Raw genomic sequence first — 17,788 nt, forward strand, 5'->3', positions numbered from 1 at the left:
AACAATAAACCATTGACGATAGCCAAGGCGGGAAAGGCAACATGACGAGCTTCATTGCCCTCCCTTAGGTGATGGACCCACAAGCCAGCTGGAAGATTCCTTTGGATTTGTCTTATGTGTACGGGGATTTGGGCCCTGATTGTCAGGCCCAAATATAGGAAAGATCCATATCATGACCACCCCCTCTATAAAAGGGGAGGTCATCCACTTGTACGAGACCAACTTTTTCAGCATTAATGAGAATATTCCTTTTATGGTAGTTTTGCTATTTTAGTGCTCTGCTAGGGTTTACCTTTTGTCTTTCTCTTACATAAGCTTGCCCTAGTACAGAACAGAAACTTAACCACCTTCACACCCATGATGTATCAAAATGTTGAATTGCACTCTTATGCACGTTCTGTCGTTGCTAATAACTTATTCACAAAAAAAAAAGACAACAATGACGTGACAAGCTGAACTGAACACATTGTCACAAAATTCTAATTCTAATCCATCAATATGTAGGAGCATCTAATCTAAGCATTACAAGTTCATCATCATCTTAGTAAATAATTGTAAAACCATGATTAATCTGAAATTCCAACGGCCAGAGAGGGACCTACTGAGGAATTCTTATATTTTGAATCAAGGAACAAACTAGTGCTTTTGAAATATAAAGTTGATTGACCAAATCAACGTGGTAGTTTGTGGATGAGCATTAGGGAAGTAGACAAACCCAACCACCTCCATCTTCTTAAAGAATTTTGAACATTTTTTAAACAACAAAGGCGGGGGATTTTATTCTAAGTTAAGTTAGGCAGGACATAGTACTTCATTTTCATTTTTCCCCCTTTGATTTTATTATTAATTTTCTGGGTTGGCAGCAGAATATAGAATAGGGGTGGGTTATGTATGGTCATGGGATTAAGTGACTGTAATCATATCATGGCTTAATTTATACACTTCAATTAGCTTAGAAGAAAAAAAATACAGATAAGGTTCTAGTAACAAAGGAACAACCAATTAAGCTAAAAGTGTGTTTGGAATCATTTCTCATCGAGTCCAAAACCACTTCTTCAAAAAACTAAAGTATGTGTAACATTAATGTACCATTAGCTTATTAAGTGAATGTTTGGAAATGATTATACAATTGATTTTAAACTCTAAATCAATTCTGAAGAGTATGAATGTCAAAATTAACTATGAGAAGTTGATATAAACATGTTATAAATCTCAATGCATGCTTAAATACACGTTGATTCAGTAAAAGCTAAAATGACGACGAATAAAAGTAACGTTCTTTAATTTTTATTATTGCCGACCATAATTTTAATCTCACCGTAATTTTATACCGTGTGTTCAAACATTCACAAAACAGAGTCAATGACAAGTCATGGATTGGTGGCCACTTAAGAATCAGCAAGATAAGCGTGTCCTATAAATGCATTCGTTCCATACATGGCATTCTGTGCAAAGTAATTTCATGATTTTAATTTAATTACAGTTACTATAATTGATAAAAAAAAACTTAATTGTATCTTTTTTGGTAGACAATGAGAAAGAAAACAAAAACTCCAGCCCCAAAATCTTTGTACCCATAGCATCCACCAGCAAAAGAGGAACAACGCCAAAAGGAGGCATATGCCAAACATCTATAGTCAAAGACGACGAAGTTGTCAAGTTTAGCAAAAAATAATCCGTCGAGGCGTTCCCTTCTTGAAGCAAGTAATGAAAATAAACCACCTAATTACACTTGAGCAAATTGACAACAATCAAAGTTTGTATCAAATTATTTATGAAAAGTTTCACTTAGGAGCAATAATAATAACTAATAAGTAATAAATAAATTAATGGAGCCCAAAATTTCCCACTTTCTCAAACGGTGTGATATTCACCAACAGGTAGTTCTGTCTACTTTCCCTAATAAAAAAAAGTAAAAATTCTCTGGAAACTGAAGTTCACGCGCCTTGAAGCGAAGATGAAGAGCACATTATAGAAGCTACGTGGTTAGGAAACAAAACAAAACATTAAAATCCACAAAAAACTATGTATTAAAGTTGACAAACACAGAGAGGTTTGGAAACAACAACGTGAGAGAGAGAGAGAGAGAGAGAGAGAGAGAGAGAGAGAGGTTCGGAGCTGAAGCAACAGAGTAGTGGGGGTGAGAGTATAAAGCGGTTAGAGAAAGGAAAAGGTTGAGGTATTTGTGCTACCACTCTGTATCTGTACAGTGAAAAGAGAAAAAGCGAACAAGAACAAGAATCTCTGTGTTTGAAATTGCTAAAACAAAGATAGAAAGAGAGAAACCTCAACAACACTCAACATCATCACCATCATCAATCATCAAATATAAAGATCAAACAGACAGAGAGGGACTCTCATTCTTCTGAAATTTAGCTCTCTCTGGTGAGGACTGAGGACAATGTTGATGAATTGAATTGTTGAATTGAGAGGTCAACTTTGCGGTTTGGATAGTAGTTTCTCTGGTGTCGTTTGTTATGGCGGCATTGTCGTTTTCAGTGGCGTCAGTGGTGGAGAATGTGCTTCAACAGCATGGTCGCCTCAAGGATCTTGATTTGGAATCTAGAAAAGCAGAAGAAGCTGGTAAATTCTCAATGCTTTTCTGGGTTTTTGGAAAAAATCAGTTTTGGATTGAGGGTTGGATGCAATTTTCATTGTGACAAGCCTCTCAGTTGTGTAGCTCTATCTTCCTCTTCATCCATGGTTTTAAATTGCCCTCCATAACTGCAATTTGTACTGTAGTATCAAAGGAATTTTGAGGTCTGCAACTGCTTTTGTGGTCTTTCCAGAAATTTTAGAGGATCATAGCCGCAATCTCAACCACGACCGACCGCGATTTAAAATTATGCAATCTAACATGTGAAAAAGCTATTTTTTGATTGTTGAATATGTTGGGGAAATTTTTGGAAACTGTTCTGGGGTCTAACTGTGATAATTTTCATGAATGTGTTTGATTACCATCTTTTTCTCTCTTATTGATTTTACTGAAGATTGATTGGCTATTTGGCTTGATGCATATCAATTTCTTGTGAAAAAAGCTATATGGAATTCTGGATTTTGTATCAATTATCCTGAGTCTGGTAAATGATAATCTTTGAAATGCAGCATTCAGAAGGTATGAAGCGGCAGGGTGGCTGAGAAAAATGGTTGGAGTTGTTGCTGCTAAAGATTTACCAGCAGAGCCCTCTGAGGAAGAGTTTAGGCTTGGTTTGAGGAGTGGGATCATTCTCTGCAATGTTCTAAACAAGGTTCAACCAGGTGCTGTACCCAAGGTGAGCTTGGTGGTTGGCCCTAATTTGATTAACTCTTGTTTTTTTTGGATATTGTTCATTTGTTAATGTAAACTCTATATGATGTTTAAGGTTGTGGAGAGTCCTGTTGATTCTGCACAAATCCCTGATGGAGCACCCTTATCGGCATTTCAGTATTTTGAAAATGTGAGGAACTTTCTGGATGCTATCCAGGAAATTGGAATTCCTACCTTTGAGGCTTCTGATCTGGAACAAGTATGTGAAGGACTAGATACTTATTATTATTTCAATTTTTCTGATTTAACAAATTTGTCATGGTGAATTGAATTGTTAATAACACAACAACAGATAATACCTTGGCACTTTAAAACATTACATGCTATGGAAGTTTAATAACATTTTATTTTTCTATTGTGTTTAATCATATGTTTATGTTTTCAGGGAGGAAAATCAGCCTGGGTTGTTAACAGTGTCATGGCCCTTAAATCCTATAGTGAATGGAAACAAACTGGTGCTGATGGTGTGTGGAAATTTGGTGGAACTATCAAGCCAACAATATCTTCAAAATCTTTTGTGAGAAAAAACTCAGAGCCATTTACTAATTCCTTGTCAAGGAACTCGTCCTGCAGTGAAAAATCTCTCACTGCTTTTACCTCTGATGTTGAGTCTAATAAAATGGTTGGTAACATTTAATCTTGATATTTATATGTGCTCTGGTTTTTTCTAGTTGATCAGAAAGAATAACTACATGGAATTTTTTCTTTTTTGTGGTTGCAGTCTGGTTCTTATTCTTTGGGTATGCTTGTTCGTGCAATACTGTTAGATAAGAAGCCAGAAGAAGTTCCAATGGTAAGGGGATATGTTCTTCTTTGTTTTACAAAAGAACTTCATTAAATTAGAGAAATGACTTTAAGTCTATTACATTGTTGTGTGTTAAGTATTTACTACATCTACATTATAATGCATCTGAAAATTGCACAGCTCAAACCATAATTTAATTTAATTGAAACACTAAAAACCACATCCTAAATGCAGAATTGATAGTCCTATCTAGCTCTACTGCACTAGCCTCTGATATTATTCGCCTAAAGTTAAATTGTTCTTCTGCGTGGAACAGTTAGTTGAATCTGTCTTAAATAAGGTTGTAGAGGAGTTTGAGCATCGCATAGCAAGCCAAGGTGAACAGGTACAACACTTTTAACCTCAAATTATATGCCTTCTATTTTACTCAATTTTTAGGATTAAAAAAGTAACTTGTCCTGGGTAAAATTGATTTTTATGACAAGCTGTATTCTTGGTTATATTTATCTCATTACTTACAGCCAAAAACAACTTCAAGGGCTCCTGTGTCCCAAAGCAATGGATCTATGTCAAAGTTTGTTATGGCAGATAAAAAGGTAACAGTACTTCCCTCACATTTAACAGATTCCTCCATGAAACTTGAAAATTCTTGTATTCCTAAAGTTACCTGGATTTTATTGGTTAGGCGAATAACAAGATTCCTGTGGTAACAAAGAAAGATGAATTCAGCCATAAAAAACATGTTGCTGACAAGGATTCGCAAAGACAACTTCTGAAGCAGAAAATGCTCTTTGATCAACACCAGAATGATATTCAAGTAGGGAGCAGCAAAGATATAATGAATCATTTTAGCTTCTCAATTTTCCAATTTATTATTAAAATATTACCAACTTGTGTTTCTGTAGGCACTAAAGCATACAATTCACACCACCAAAGCTGGAATGCAGTTCATGCAGATGAAATTTCATGAGGAGTTCTCCAATCTAGGTAATACTTTGCCTACGTTTTTTATCAATTTATTTTAAGTTCATTGCTATACTGTTTCTTTCCATTTATTTTTGCCTTATCAATGGCGCATGAGATGCTGCACTGTATTTGATCTCCATTTTTCTTCGCAGGCATGCACATTCATGGCTTAGCTCATGCTGCTTCTGGGTATCATAGAGTTCTTGAAGAAAATCGCAAACTATACAATCAAGTCCAGGATCTTAAGGGTAATATATAAGATTACTGTTTGACTGATTTGCTTATTATCCATTCATGTCTTGTAAGGGTTTCATGCCAAAACAAAACTAAGGTGGGCTATTTTGTGTGATTAGGAAGTATTAGGGTGTACTGTAGAGTAAGGCCCTTCTTATCTAGGCAATCAAATTATTTGAGCTCAGTGGATAGTATAGAAGATGGAACTATCACAATTAATGTTCCTTCAAAGAATGGGAAAGGGCGCAGATCCTTCAACTTCAACAAAGTCTTTGGACCATCTGCAGCTCAAGGTTGGTTTAGTTTTCTGTTTCATTTATCTTCAGGAACACCCAAATTTAGTATATATTGATTTTTTTTCTTCTTTTGTCCAGCGGAGGTCTTCTCCGATATGCAGCCACTCATTAGGTCCGTTCTTGATGGATTTAATGTTTGCATATTTGCTTATGGCCAAACAGGATCAGGAAAAACTTACACTATGGTAAGATACACTTCAAGTTGTCACCTGAGAAAACTTGCAATTTTTTATGACAATTTTCTTATTTATGTTTTTCTCATGTAGACCGGACCGAAAGAGATTACAGAAAAAAGCCAAGGTGTAAATTACAGGGCTCTGAGTGATTTGTTTCTTACAGCAGATCAAAGAAAGGGCACTTTTCGCTATGATGTGTCTGTTCAAATGATTGAGATTTATAATGAGCAAGTCAGGGATCTGTTGGTTTCTGATGGAACAAACAAAAGATATCCTTTTAGCTGTTACCTTAAAATTATAGAACATATTAGTTACTTCTGCTTTTTTTTTAAACATTGGTTAAGCTTTAGATGGAAACAGCTTTTACTGATGAATTTTTCCCTTAACCATTCATACATTAGAAATTCGTAGTAATTCTCATAAAGGACTCAGTGTACCAGATGCAAGCCTTGTCCCAGTATCATCAACACATGATGTTATTGAACTGATGAACCTGGGCCAAAGGAACCGTGCAGTTGGAGCAACAGCTCTTAATGACCGTAGTAGCCGATCTCACAGGTATTATATCCCGTGCATTGTTTATCCATTCTTTGTTTCTATGATGGTACTTTTTATGATACAGTTAACCATTGACCTCTTTACTTATCATATGGCAGTTGCTTGACTGTTCATGTTCAAGGAAGAGACTTGACATCCGGAGCGGTCCTACGAGGATGCATGCATCTGGTTGACTTGGCGGGAAGTGAGAGGGTTGATAAATCTGAGGCCACAGGAGATAGACTGAAAGAGGCACAGCATATTAACAAATCTCTTTCAGCTCTGGGTGATGTCATTGCTTCCCTTGCTCAGAAAAACAACCATGTCCCTTACAGAAATAGCAAACTCACACAACTACTTCAAGATTCACTTGGTAAGGTTTAAGAAATCGGTTTGGTATATTCCTCCCTATTCCTGAGTTATGCATTTCCCTCATATTTGAATTTCTCAATATGTTGGTTGGGTTCATTTCAGGAGGACAGGCCAAGACACTAATGTTTGTGCACATAAGTCCAGAGGTTGATGCTGTTGGAGAAACAATTAGCACCTTAAAATTTGCAGAAAGAGTTGCAACAGTTGAACTTGGTGCTGCTCGAGTAAACAAGGACGGGGCAGATGTCAAAGAGCTCAAAGAACAGGTTGATTTTTAGCATTTGACCTATGCCGTTCTTCTTAATAATCCTAGGAAGTCTTACTACTTCATTAGCTCATTTTAGTTAAATTTTTGAATTGTGTTTCAGATTGCCAACCTTAAGGCTGCATTGGCAAGAAAGGAAGAAGAATCAGAACATTCTTTGTCTGGCAGCTCTGGAAAATATGGGAGAACAGCTAGTGAGCTATCACCTTATCATGCAAACCAGTGGGGTGAGGATATTGGGTGCCAGCAACCTATGGTTGGTGTAGGCAACACAGAGGTATGTATGAGTTATCGTCCGGTTATTTTCTTATGTTGATTAAGAAAAAAAATAGTCTAACTTCCCATATTTAGCAAAATGTCTTTGATGTAGCAAAAATATAATCCCCTTTAATTTTCAGAAATTTTAGAATGGAAATTCTGATATTACTTTGGAGCAAAAATCATGGTGTACAGAAGCAACTTCTCTTGGCTTTTGTGGTTTTCCACCGTGATTTTGTCTTCACCGTGGTATCCAAACATGCAACTAATAGAATGGGATCCTCAAATGGAGTTTTATGTACTCAATTCCCTATCATGTTTAGGAAAAATTCAAGCTTACCAATAAAATCGATTGATCCTCAAAATTGTGGATTACTAGTTATATTTCAATGCTGAATGGTTTCAAAATTTTCCACCAACTGGCGCAGTGAACTAATTCATGCACGAATTAGAGACCTATAGCATTATTGCAGCCATTTTACTTACTGGTTGGAGAGCATAGTTAATAGCATTCACTGTTATGATATATTCAAGAAAAATAGATCATGCAAACTTGTGGATTATTCCTATAACTTGTAGAAACCTGATGGGATTTTGACCGTTGATCCTGCAGCTTCACCATAATACCCCATTAAGGAAAAAAAATCAGAGCTTTGATTTTGATGAGATGTCAACAAATTCAGAGATTCACAGTAATACCACCCCATTAAGGAAAAAAACTCAGAGCTTTGATTTTGATGAGATATCAACGAATTCACCACCCTGGCCCCCAGTGAAAAGTCCAGGACAAAACTCTGGGGAAGATGATAAAGAAACTGGTTCTGGAGACTGGGTTGATAAAGTCATGGTAAACAAGCAAGATGCAGGAAAAACCGCGAACATCTTAGGGTGTTGGGAAGAAGATAATGAGCAAATGTCCGAGGTCTTTTATCAGAAATATCTCCAAGATTCTTCCAAAACTTACTCGGAACGACCATACAACACGTTCATGGGTGGCAACAAGTTCAACATTGCGGGTTCAGATGACATGGATGATCTTGATGCTGCAACCAGTGATTCCTCAGAACCTGACTTACTTTGGCAATTTAATCATTCCAAACTTACCAGCATAGCCAATGGCAATGGATCAAAGGCTAGGAAACCTATCTCAAAGTCAGCAAAAAGCCCAGAATTGAGGTAATGCAAAATGCTCTTTTTTACAGCTTTTGTTTACTCATAGCTTCATTGCATTTTCCCCTTTCTGATATCAATAATCTTTTTGCAAAATTTGCAGCAAGAACAGTATTCATTCTTCTTCTCTTGGTCCTTCACCTTCACGCAAACAAACAAATGGTGGTGTCTCACATCGAACAGGAAGGCATCCAGCTCCAATTGACATGAAACGTAAGACTGGAAGTAGAAAGTAAAAATGCTTACTTGTCAGGCACGTAAAAAAGAGTGATTTTTTTTCTTTTTTCATTTTTTTCCCAATCTTTTAGATAGAGAACAGAGAGCTTGTGCAGTATCACTTTTTTTGGGTTATGTTTGTAAGTTTTGATACTTGTATTTACTATTTACACATATAATGGATGGAGCAATAAGGCCTGTTGCTTGTACCAGGTTTCCCTTTATTTTTTGTTCGATAATACCATGTGTGCATCACTCATCATGGGTGTTTAATTAAGATATTAGCACCTTCTGGATTATCTTCTCTTTTCTCAAAATCAGTTTTGAAACCCAATAGCTACTCACAAAAGTTTCTCCCATGAATTGATTATAATTTTAGAATCAACTGTTGAAGGATTTACAGACAAAAAAAGTCTAATTTGCAGCAAAAAAAAAAGTCATCCCAAAATGCAATCCAAACAGTCTAAAGCCTGCCTTCATTCATCAAAAAAAGAAAAACAACCGAACTTCTTTCAACACTTTGCTGCAAATTATTGATAAAGATAAAATTCTGGCATCAAAATTGATAGGATTTGCACCATGTGTGGCGAAAATAATTTGGCTATCGCCTTTTAAACAATTTGCAAAGGTGATTAAACAGTTTGTATTCTCTCACACCTGATGTCCAACTGCAATTTTTAGTATGTTTTGTTGAATCCATGGCCTCTTCTACCAGGCTTGCAACTGCTGTTAGTTAAAATAAATGGAAAGCTTATTGATTTCATTATTGAATCTCAGTTATATACACTCTTTAAATTTCTGAATTGGCTATAGTGGCTGAGATCACCATCGGAGAATTTTGGTTAGCCTCATCGTCTCGAATTCTTCATTTCTAAAGGTTTTCACTAAGTTGTCAGCATGATTCTTAAGATTTGAATTATAGACAACTTTGATCATTGCTTTCAAGTGCTTTTTCCGACCCTTCGTGGAATTTCCTCCACCAGCCAAGCAATAAAGTTAATATTCTGTTGAGATGACCGGATTTTCATCCATTTCAATGTATTGTGAAGCTCTAGCACAAAATTCCCACAGACTTTGTGGGAATGGTCTTGTTAATGAAGTATGAGAGTGTCTCACGCCTCATGCTTCATATAACAGTCACAAAATTGTCTTTGCATCTAAATTAAATATTGCTATAATTAACCTCATTGTGAAACCTAACAAGGAAATCACTAAACGTTTTGTCCTTGCCTTGCTCCAATGTCTTTTCCGACTGAGGATGGTCAAGAACAAAATGTTTGGCAAATTGTGTTGAAAACTCATTCCATCCTTGAATAGATGGAGGAGGAAGAGATTGGGACTAGGACTAGCATAAGGCTTTCTCTTTCAAGGTGAGCAGAAAGATTCTACAAGGCGTCATGGGCTCCAATAAACACAATAAATGAGTAAAAAAAGGGACAAATGTTCTTTTGGATCCGTTTCCCCAATATACGGTTCTATGTCGACAAAATTCAATAGCTTGAGAAAATGGAATTTTCTCCATGTTGATGGGAACTAATTTACAAATTCATCGCATATAACGCCAAATGTTCTTCTAGAGAGTATGAGGAATGTCCCTCAGGCCAAGAAATAGCGGTGCATGGTGGAGAGTGCGATGGTGAGCAAAGAGGAGTGATGTGTCCACGACAGTGGACGTACTTGCAAATAGCACTCCAACACTCAAGTCAATGAAGGCACCAAGAGAGAAAATTCTCTAAGAATGAAAGAATTATGTATGAGCACATGAATAATGCTCACTTACAGAATAATCAAACCTATATTTATAATGTATGAATAACGTAGTAATGAGAATTTCCAACCTTTGCTAGCTTGTATTGTAACTAGCTTTTGGTAACTTAGTCATTTATTTAGTCAGTTAGCCTTTGGCCGAGCGCTAGCTTTGCCTTTTGATTGTCTTGACCAACAAACACGATGCTCACACGTGCTTGTGTGCCTTTTGGGATGTCCAAGACGACTGTCGTCCGTGTGGCTGCTTGCGCCCGCCAAAACAAATAATGACACTATAAATTCTCTGTTGGAGAGTGTTATTTTGTCACTTGGCTAATAATTATTCTTTTCAGGCACCAGCTAACAATTCCAACTCGAACGAATTGAATTATTTGCTATCCTTTGTGGTCGCACATTATATGCTATCTACAATGTTGGTGAACTGAGTGACCATGAGGAAAGGAAACAGTTGGGCATGCTCCCTTGCCAATATCCCATAACAACAGTTAACAGTTGAGGTGATTAATATTTTGACATCTGCCATCTGATTTGGTGTGAGATGAACTCAGAAATATTTGTTGCTCATGTCAAGCAAACCTAACACTGGGTATACTTTTATTACAAGCAGAAGTATAGCTATGAATATGTAACATATGCAAAATTTGAAACTAGTATGGTGAAAGTTAAAGCAGGGGACATATTTATATGCATCTTAACATGCTGCCAAAACTTCTGACAGCAAATTGTTTGATTTTTTTTTGCATTACATAAGTTACTAGTTCAATAATAAATTCTTGGAGGCTGTATTTACTTTGGAAAAGAAAAATGTTCAGGTAGAGTTGCAGACAAATTGGGTGGCAATGTTTTTTATTGTTTTAACAAAATGGTTGGATCAATCATTCAATCCATCTTTGAAAGATTCTCTGAATAGCTCAACTTCGCTTAGATTCGCTTAAAGGATTGGCCACCTGTCTTGGCTGTGGTTGGGAGCTCACAATCATAACCCGTCATAGTTATATGATTATGATAAAGAATAAGAATGTCTTATCAGGGGTTGAGATTCCTTTCAAGTCACAAGATGTCTGAAAAATTTTGGTACCATAATATTAAATGTGATGGAACGTGTCACCAGCAGATTTGGTGATAATGATCAGTTGATCACCAAGTTTTGCATGCAAGTTTAGTGGTGATTCCATAACAAATTTGATGTGAGTTGTTATGGGGTTCCCCTAGCTGGGTGGGAGTGGAACAATGAACTGCCATTGATATAATTGGAGGTGACAAGGAAACAAGGAAATGCTTGGTTCTGTGAAGATGTTGAGTTAAGTTAGGAATAACTAGCTGTCTAGCAATAAGGAAATGCTTGAAATGGATCAACACCACTTACCCATTTGGACAGGAACATGGAGCACTCTACGATTCCTATCCTTGTTAATTTTAAGAATGGTTGTACTTCATCATGATAACAGAATAAACATCCTAGAATTCAATGCTAATAATTAGCATGTTTTGAAATCCTTCTGTAATTGATTCTAAAACCAAAAGAGGCTTATGGCTGTCAAAGTTGACACTAAGAAAAGATAAGTTGATCCAGTCATGCAAAATATGATCTAAATGTTTAGTTATGCAATGTCAAGAAAATCAGGAAAACCAATGAACAAAACAATTCAAAGGTAACAATGAGCATGTTCGGCAATTCTTCTGTAATTGATTTTAAAAGTAAAATCAATTCTGGGAAAAACTTTTGTAAGAAGCTTCTAACTGTCAAAATCGATTCTGAGAACAAATAAGTGCATGCAATAATGCTAAATATCATCCACATGTTTGGTTATGCAATATCAAGAAAATTAGGAAAACCAATGTACAAAAATTCAAAGTTAATAATAAGCATGTTTCATATTCTTCTTTTGTAATTGATTCTAAAGGCAAAATCAACTATGGGAAGAAACTTTTGTAAGAGGCTTGTAACTGTCAGAGTCAATTCGAGATAACTAGATCCATTCATACTAAATATCATCCACATGTATGGTTATGCAATATCAAGAAAATCAGGAAAACGAATAAACAAAACATAAAACCACATTATACATGATGGACAACCATAGCTAAGTCATTAATCGAACATAAAAACTATGCAAAGAAAACTTAGTTTTGTCAAAACCAGCACACTACACACCCTCTCAAAGCCAAGCCATATGGACAACCAAGCAACATAGAACTCCAAATTATACATTGAAAGCAAATAGTCTTAGGCTGTACACCAACATCAAAAATTTCTTGTACATGAATGAAGAAATTGAGGCTGTACACAAATGTACTATTTGGAATTGACACCACTCTAGACACTTTGCATAGACAGACAAAGGAAGGTTCATTGAAGAGAAAGAACAATTTTAAATCAAGAATTTCCTTTTATTTGGAAAATTGTAATGAAGTAGTTCTTGATGAAATATGAATTTTGTGTCACATGTACAGGTTGAATCAAAGGAATGACTAGACTTTGAGACGGTGATCTCACACGCTCGAGACATAACTAGATGACGGATGATGCTGGTAGGAATAGCAAGAGGGAATGTTTGTTGAATATGAGCTCTGCAGATCAGAACATGGCTTAGGAAACACCTCTTCAGAGAAACCCATTACATTAGAACAGAACCATGAAGGTGATGATGACTCAGAACTGATAGAAAAAGTCACATTTGATAGGCAGATAGGTGCGAATGGCGAATCAACTATCCCTGAAAAATTCCCAGCAATAGAAACATTTCCACCAACCACATTCTTAAAAGTAATGCTACCGACAACCGGCATTGCATTAGGATCATACTTGTCATCTGGATGGGAACCGTAGTCTCCTATCATGCCGATACCCAAGTGAATGTTTTCCAATTTTGTGTCGGAAATCAAAATGTCTTTCATGTAGCCACCTCTACCCTTAGTTGTCTTCAGTTCAATACCAATTTTTGAGTTGATAATATGAACCTGCTCTGCAATTATATTGGATATGCCTCCAGACATCTCGCTTCCGAATGCTAATCCAGCACCTGATGATGATTGTAGGTAAACGCTACTAATGTGGACATTCAAGGTTGGTTTGCCATATGCAACTCCATATTCATCCCAACCACTCTTCAACGCGATTGCATCATGACCGGTGCTAATATTGCTTTTGTCAATGCAAATGTACTCAGAAGAATCTGCAAATTGAAAATTGTAATGAGATGATTGAGATCCATAATGCACACAATGAAAAAAGAAAAAGAGCATCCTTGAAGCAAATCAATGTACATGAAACTATCACTACAAGACTAAACCACATGTTGATCATGAACACTTGAGTTTCAAAAAAATCAGAAGATTTGTGAAAGGGAACGAGAATTGAGAACGGTATTCTTTCTTTAATCATACTTAGAACCCTTAAAGCTTGCCAAATAAAAAATTCAGTTTGCTAAAAGGTTCACAGTTCAAAGATACAGATTGTGTTATAACAAACAGTAAAGTAGAAACTAACAACTTCTGAATTTACCTGGAACTATTCCGCTTGTGTGAGGGGATTCAGGCGGTGCATGCACTGTTATGTTATGAATTTGAACGTACCTGCATGGATTGTGTAAAGAGGATTCATATAAAGCAGAACACTTCCATTTTTAACAAGTTAGTCAGGAACCACAAACATGAGCTACATGTACCTGCAATATACTGGATGGATTCCCCAAGAAGGAGAGTTTAAAATTGTCAAATTTGAGATTGTGATATTATCAGAACCAATAAGTTCTATGATATGTGGTCTGCTATAATTTAGGTCACCAGTACTGATTAGGTCCCACCAGACAGAACCCTGGCCATCAATAGTTCCATCATAACCTGATGCATTAATTAAATACATGAATTTGAGTATGGAAACAAAGCAATGCGCATCCTATGAGAGAAACTTCAAATAAGAATCTATTGTAATGAAAGAATATCCTTGCCTGTAATTACCACATCAGTTAAGTTATTTACGTAAATCAAGCTACGATATCTCCCACCTGGGATATCAATTCCTCGGCCATAAGAAGGTAGGGGATCCGCTACACTCCAATGCGCATAATCCTAAAATTATATAAAACAAAAGGCATAAGTAAAAACTTTTCCATAGTGAGTAAAATTGGTGTTTCCATAAATATCTTCATAGATAGTTTTGCTTCTGTAGGTTGCAGAAAAATCACACAATTTTCATGCTCCAGAAGTGAGACAGGTGACTGATAGGCAGGATAACAAGAGTAGGCAAGGTTTAGAGACCAACAATAAAAGTTGATTCCATTTTCCCTTCTGCATTACTTGTATATACACGCTATTGGTTAGGATGCAGATATGATTAAGGCGAACCTTATCATTCCGCACAGTTTGTATGGCATAAATTTGATTGAAAGTAGTAAATGATGCCAAATAAATCGACTACATGAATTTCCCATCATGATTGAACTTCTCTTGACACAGTTGTGAAAGGGTGCAAGAAACAAATTTGTATGGTATTCCTTGGAGTTTCTTATAAGAAATAAGCAAGTTAATTGAAAGAGGACTAAAATTAAATATGAAAACCTGTGATGCAATGATGGTTGCGCCTTTCTCAAGGAAGAGAGTGAGGTGACTTGTAAGGTTAAAACTTCCAGTAAGCCATTTTCCAGATGGAACATACAGTTGAGCTCCACCTTTGTCAGCAAAGGACTTGGCATAAAAAACTGCATTCTGAAATGCAACTGTATTCAATGTTTTTCCATCCCCAACTGCCCCGAACTCCAATATTGACACGCTGTGAGGCCTAGGATCCAATGTAATTTTCTTACATGGTCCATGATCATCCCCATTGCTTTCCAGAGCAGTGCTGAATGCTATAAGTAAAAGCACAGTTACCTGAAAAGGAAAAAAGAAAAGGAAAAACTTTAAAGGACTTCATAAAAACTGCAAGACATGCAATCTGGAGACCAACACTGAGCATGTAATCAAATTTAAAATCAGGCAAATCATAAAAACTTCCAAACAATAAAAAAGTATAACAAATATTCCATTTCAGCCTTGGCTAGAAGAGATTTTACCTATGGCCCAGAGAACCAACTCATTGCTAGACTCTAGAGAGGAAAATAAAATAATTTACAAAAACAAACAGACAGAAGATGCAACTTGATATCAAAGGTGTGAAAACTTCACATTTTCCCAAAGGAGTAACCAGGAATACTATTGAAACAACATAACAGTTAACCAGCTATACTCAAAGCAAACTAATTAAGCTTGATATAATTTCCCAAAACATGTTCTAGAGATACTGAAGGATAAATACTAGAGTTACAAGAATCATAAACAGGATTATCAAAAACCAAAATTAACATGTAATTCAAACTAGCAACCCATTAATAGAAGATTTCCAGTTAGAAAGCCAGGAGAATGCAATAAATCATGAATGTTACTAAAAAGATCCATAGACCCATTTTGTGAGACAGGACAATGTCCCAATCAACTGGCCACAGCTTAATCCCTATCTAAATATGATCCTACAAAATTGTTTGCAAGATTTGATTTCAGGGAGGGTGATGCCATTCATTTATGATTAAATCTCAGACATTATAACACAATATAACTACAAAAACCACATCAACATCAATCAATTGTGAGGGTTGGAAAAAAAACTTTGCAGGCTACAACAGAATTTGAAAACAAAAGAACCCCACAGTGAAAAATTGTCTGAAAATTGTAGTAGAGAACGTACTACTTACTAGCCTCTTCATGGTATCTTACCCTCTTCTTCAGTCCCAGCAAGGTGAAAACAGCAACCTCGAGAAGAAGGGAAGGAACGAGGGGCGAGGAGGGAGTGAAGAAGAGGGAAGAGAACTGGGACTAGGAGTAGAAGAAGAACATGAGGACAGAGCAAAGAGAAAGAAGAGAAGCAGTGGTACTTGGTATAACAATGCCAACCAAACCAAGTACTAGAAAACAAGAACATAAACGGGGGAGGTAATTGAAAGCGACGGCTATAAAGGAAAAAGCCAGCTCGGCATTTACCTTACTAAGTTCCTAATCATGTCAACACACTCGATAAATACTCGAACTTCTTAAACATTTAGTTAAAAATTGCGTGTATAAAAAATAATTTGTTAGGTTTATCGGAAGAAATCTACCCACTTTAATATCGGAGAGAGATTAATCTTATCACTAACACTCCTGACGGTAATCCGATAATACCCTACCATGTGAAATCCAAGGCATAAAATAAGGACACATAAAATGTAAAATTAATGATAATCATAACAATAATTTAAACTCAAAAAATAATTCGAAATCTCAAATTTTATTAATTTGTTTGGTGCCGGGGTTGTCGTCGTTGCTCGCAGAGGCTCAGGGGCTGGCATTGGGCTATGGTTTTGGCCTGTGAGCTTGGTTTCCGAAGTACTTGCTTTGAAACTGATTGTCTTCAGCTCTTTAATGGCGGGAAGACTCCTTCCAATGACGCTTCTTATTTTTCATCTATTTTAGCGGACTGTCGCATTTTAGTTTCCCAGTTTAATAATGTTTTTGTTGCTTTTATTCGTCGTTCGGGTAATATGATCGCAGACTTTCTAGCCCTACATGCATCTTCTTTTCTAGGGTCTGCCTGGATTGAGGAGGTATTAAAGAAGGTTGTTTCGCTAGTGTCTACACATGTATTAGCGTTTATGTCTTCAACCGTTTAATCAATATATTTGGTCTTCTTAAAAAAAATGTAATTTTTAAATTTTTTGAAAACATCTAATAAACTAGTATTATAATTATGTACAAGTTTTCGACTTAAATTTAATTATTATCTATGAAGAATCCATGTGGTTGAAAAATAAATATGAACAGTTTTTTTCCATAAAAATCTCAATTTGAGGTTCCATCTGGACGTTGCCGACACATAACCCTCTATGGCTATCACATGGAGATTATGGGGGTCTATTATATGCTTTGGAGTATTGAGAGAAATAAGTCAATAACACTTGGTACTCATGATTTGGTTAAATATAAAAACCAATTAATTACGTAATCCACACTTAAGTGACATGTGAACAAGGACGGGTCTGGTCAATTCATCTCCTTCCCTCAATCATTGCTCTTATATTATTTTAGAAATGCTACTTGTGAGTTGTGAATATCACATTTGGTATAGAATTATTTTGGTTGGAAAATTTGACTTGACATTTCGCATTAAGCCATTAATGAAAGGAAACATTTATCTTGTGTAGTAGATGAGATTGAATATTTCATATTTATCTTGTGTTTTGTAGCTAGAGTAATTTTCCTTATAGTTTGAGATATTCTTTATTTTAAAAGTATAATAGTGCCTATCCTCATACCTTGTTTTAATAAAATGTTTTCACACATCCTCAAACCTGCAACGCATGGGTGGTATTCTTTGGAGATAGAGTTTAAAGTACTTCTGATTTATTTATTTACAGTTTTTTAAAATGGTTTTTTGTTTGTAAAAACTATTTGAGATAGATTGTTTTG

General features: G+C 36.1%; 2 protein-coding genes across 2 annotated transcripts; one reads left to right on the forward strand and one right to left on the reverse strand.

Annotated features, from left to right (window-relative positions):
* Positions 1 to 2,063: 2,063 nt before the first annotated feature.
* On the forward strand, positions 2,064 to 8,751 carry LOC130720747 (kinesin-like protein KIN-14I). The gene is made up of 19 exons (XM_057571440.1): positions 2,064 to 2,583; positions 3,106 to 3,272; positions 3,363 to 3,506; positions 3,693 to 3,929; positions 4,029 to 4,100; positions 4,369 to 4,437; positions 4,574 to 4,648; positions 4,738 to 4,869; positions 4,958 to 5,039; positions 5,171 to 5,266; positions 5,372 to 5,545; positions 5,627 to 5,733; positions 5,815 to 5,993; positions 6,121 to 6,282; positions 6,381 to 6,634; positions 6,736 to 6,899; positions 7,002 to 7,175; positions 7,770 to 8,332; positions 8,430 to 8,751. Exons 1-19 carry the CDS (start codon positions 2,478 to 2,480, stop codon positions 8,560 to 8,562), a joined length of 3,090 nt encoding a protein of 1,029 aa, XP_057427423.1. The 5' UTR covers positions 2,064 to 2,477; the 3' UTR covers positions 8,563 to 8,751.
* A 3,746-nt stretch (positions 8,752 to 12,497) lies between these two features.
* Positions 12,498 to 16,252, reverse strand: LOC130720748 (probable polygalacturonase). Its single transcript, XM_057571441.1, has 6 exons — positions 16,039 to 16,252; positions 14,870 to 15,181; positions 14,260 to 14,380; positions 13,978 to 14,152; positions 13,815 to 13,885; positions 12,498 to 13,485 (listed from the first exon to the last, which is right to left on the reverse strand). The coding sequence occupies exons 1-6, from the start codon at positions 16,048 to 16,050 to the stop codon at positions 12,803 to 12,805; spliced, it is 1,374 nt and encodes a 457-aa protein (XP_057427424.1). The 5' UTR covers positions 16,051 to 16,252; the 3' UTR covers positions 12,498 to 12,802.
* Between the last annotated feature and the right edge of the window lie 1,536 nt (positions 16,253 to 17,788).

Source organism: Lotus japonicus, chromosome 5, assembly GCF_012489685.1.
Source record: "Lotus japonicus ecotype B-129 chromosome 5, LjGifu_v1.2".
In the NCBI taxonomy this organism is placed as follows: domain Eukaryota; kingdom Viridiplantae; phylum Streptophyta; class Magnoliopsida; order Fabales; family Fabaceae; genus Lotus; species Lotus japonicus.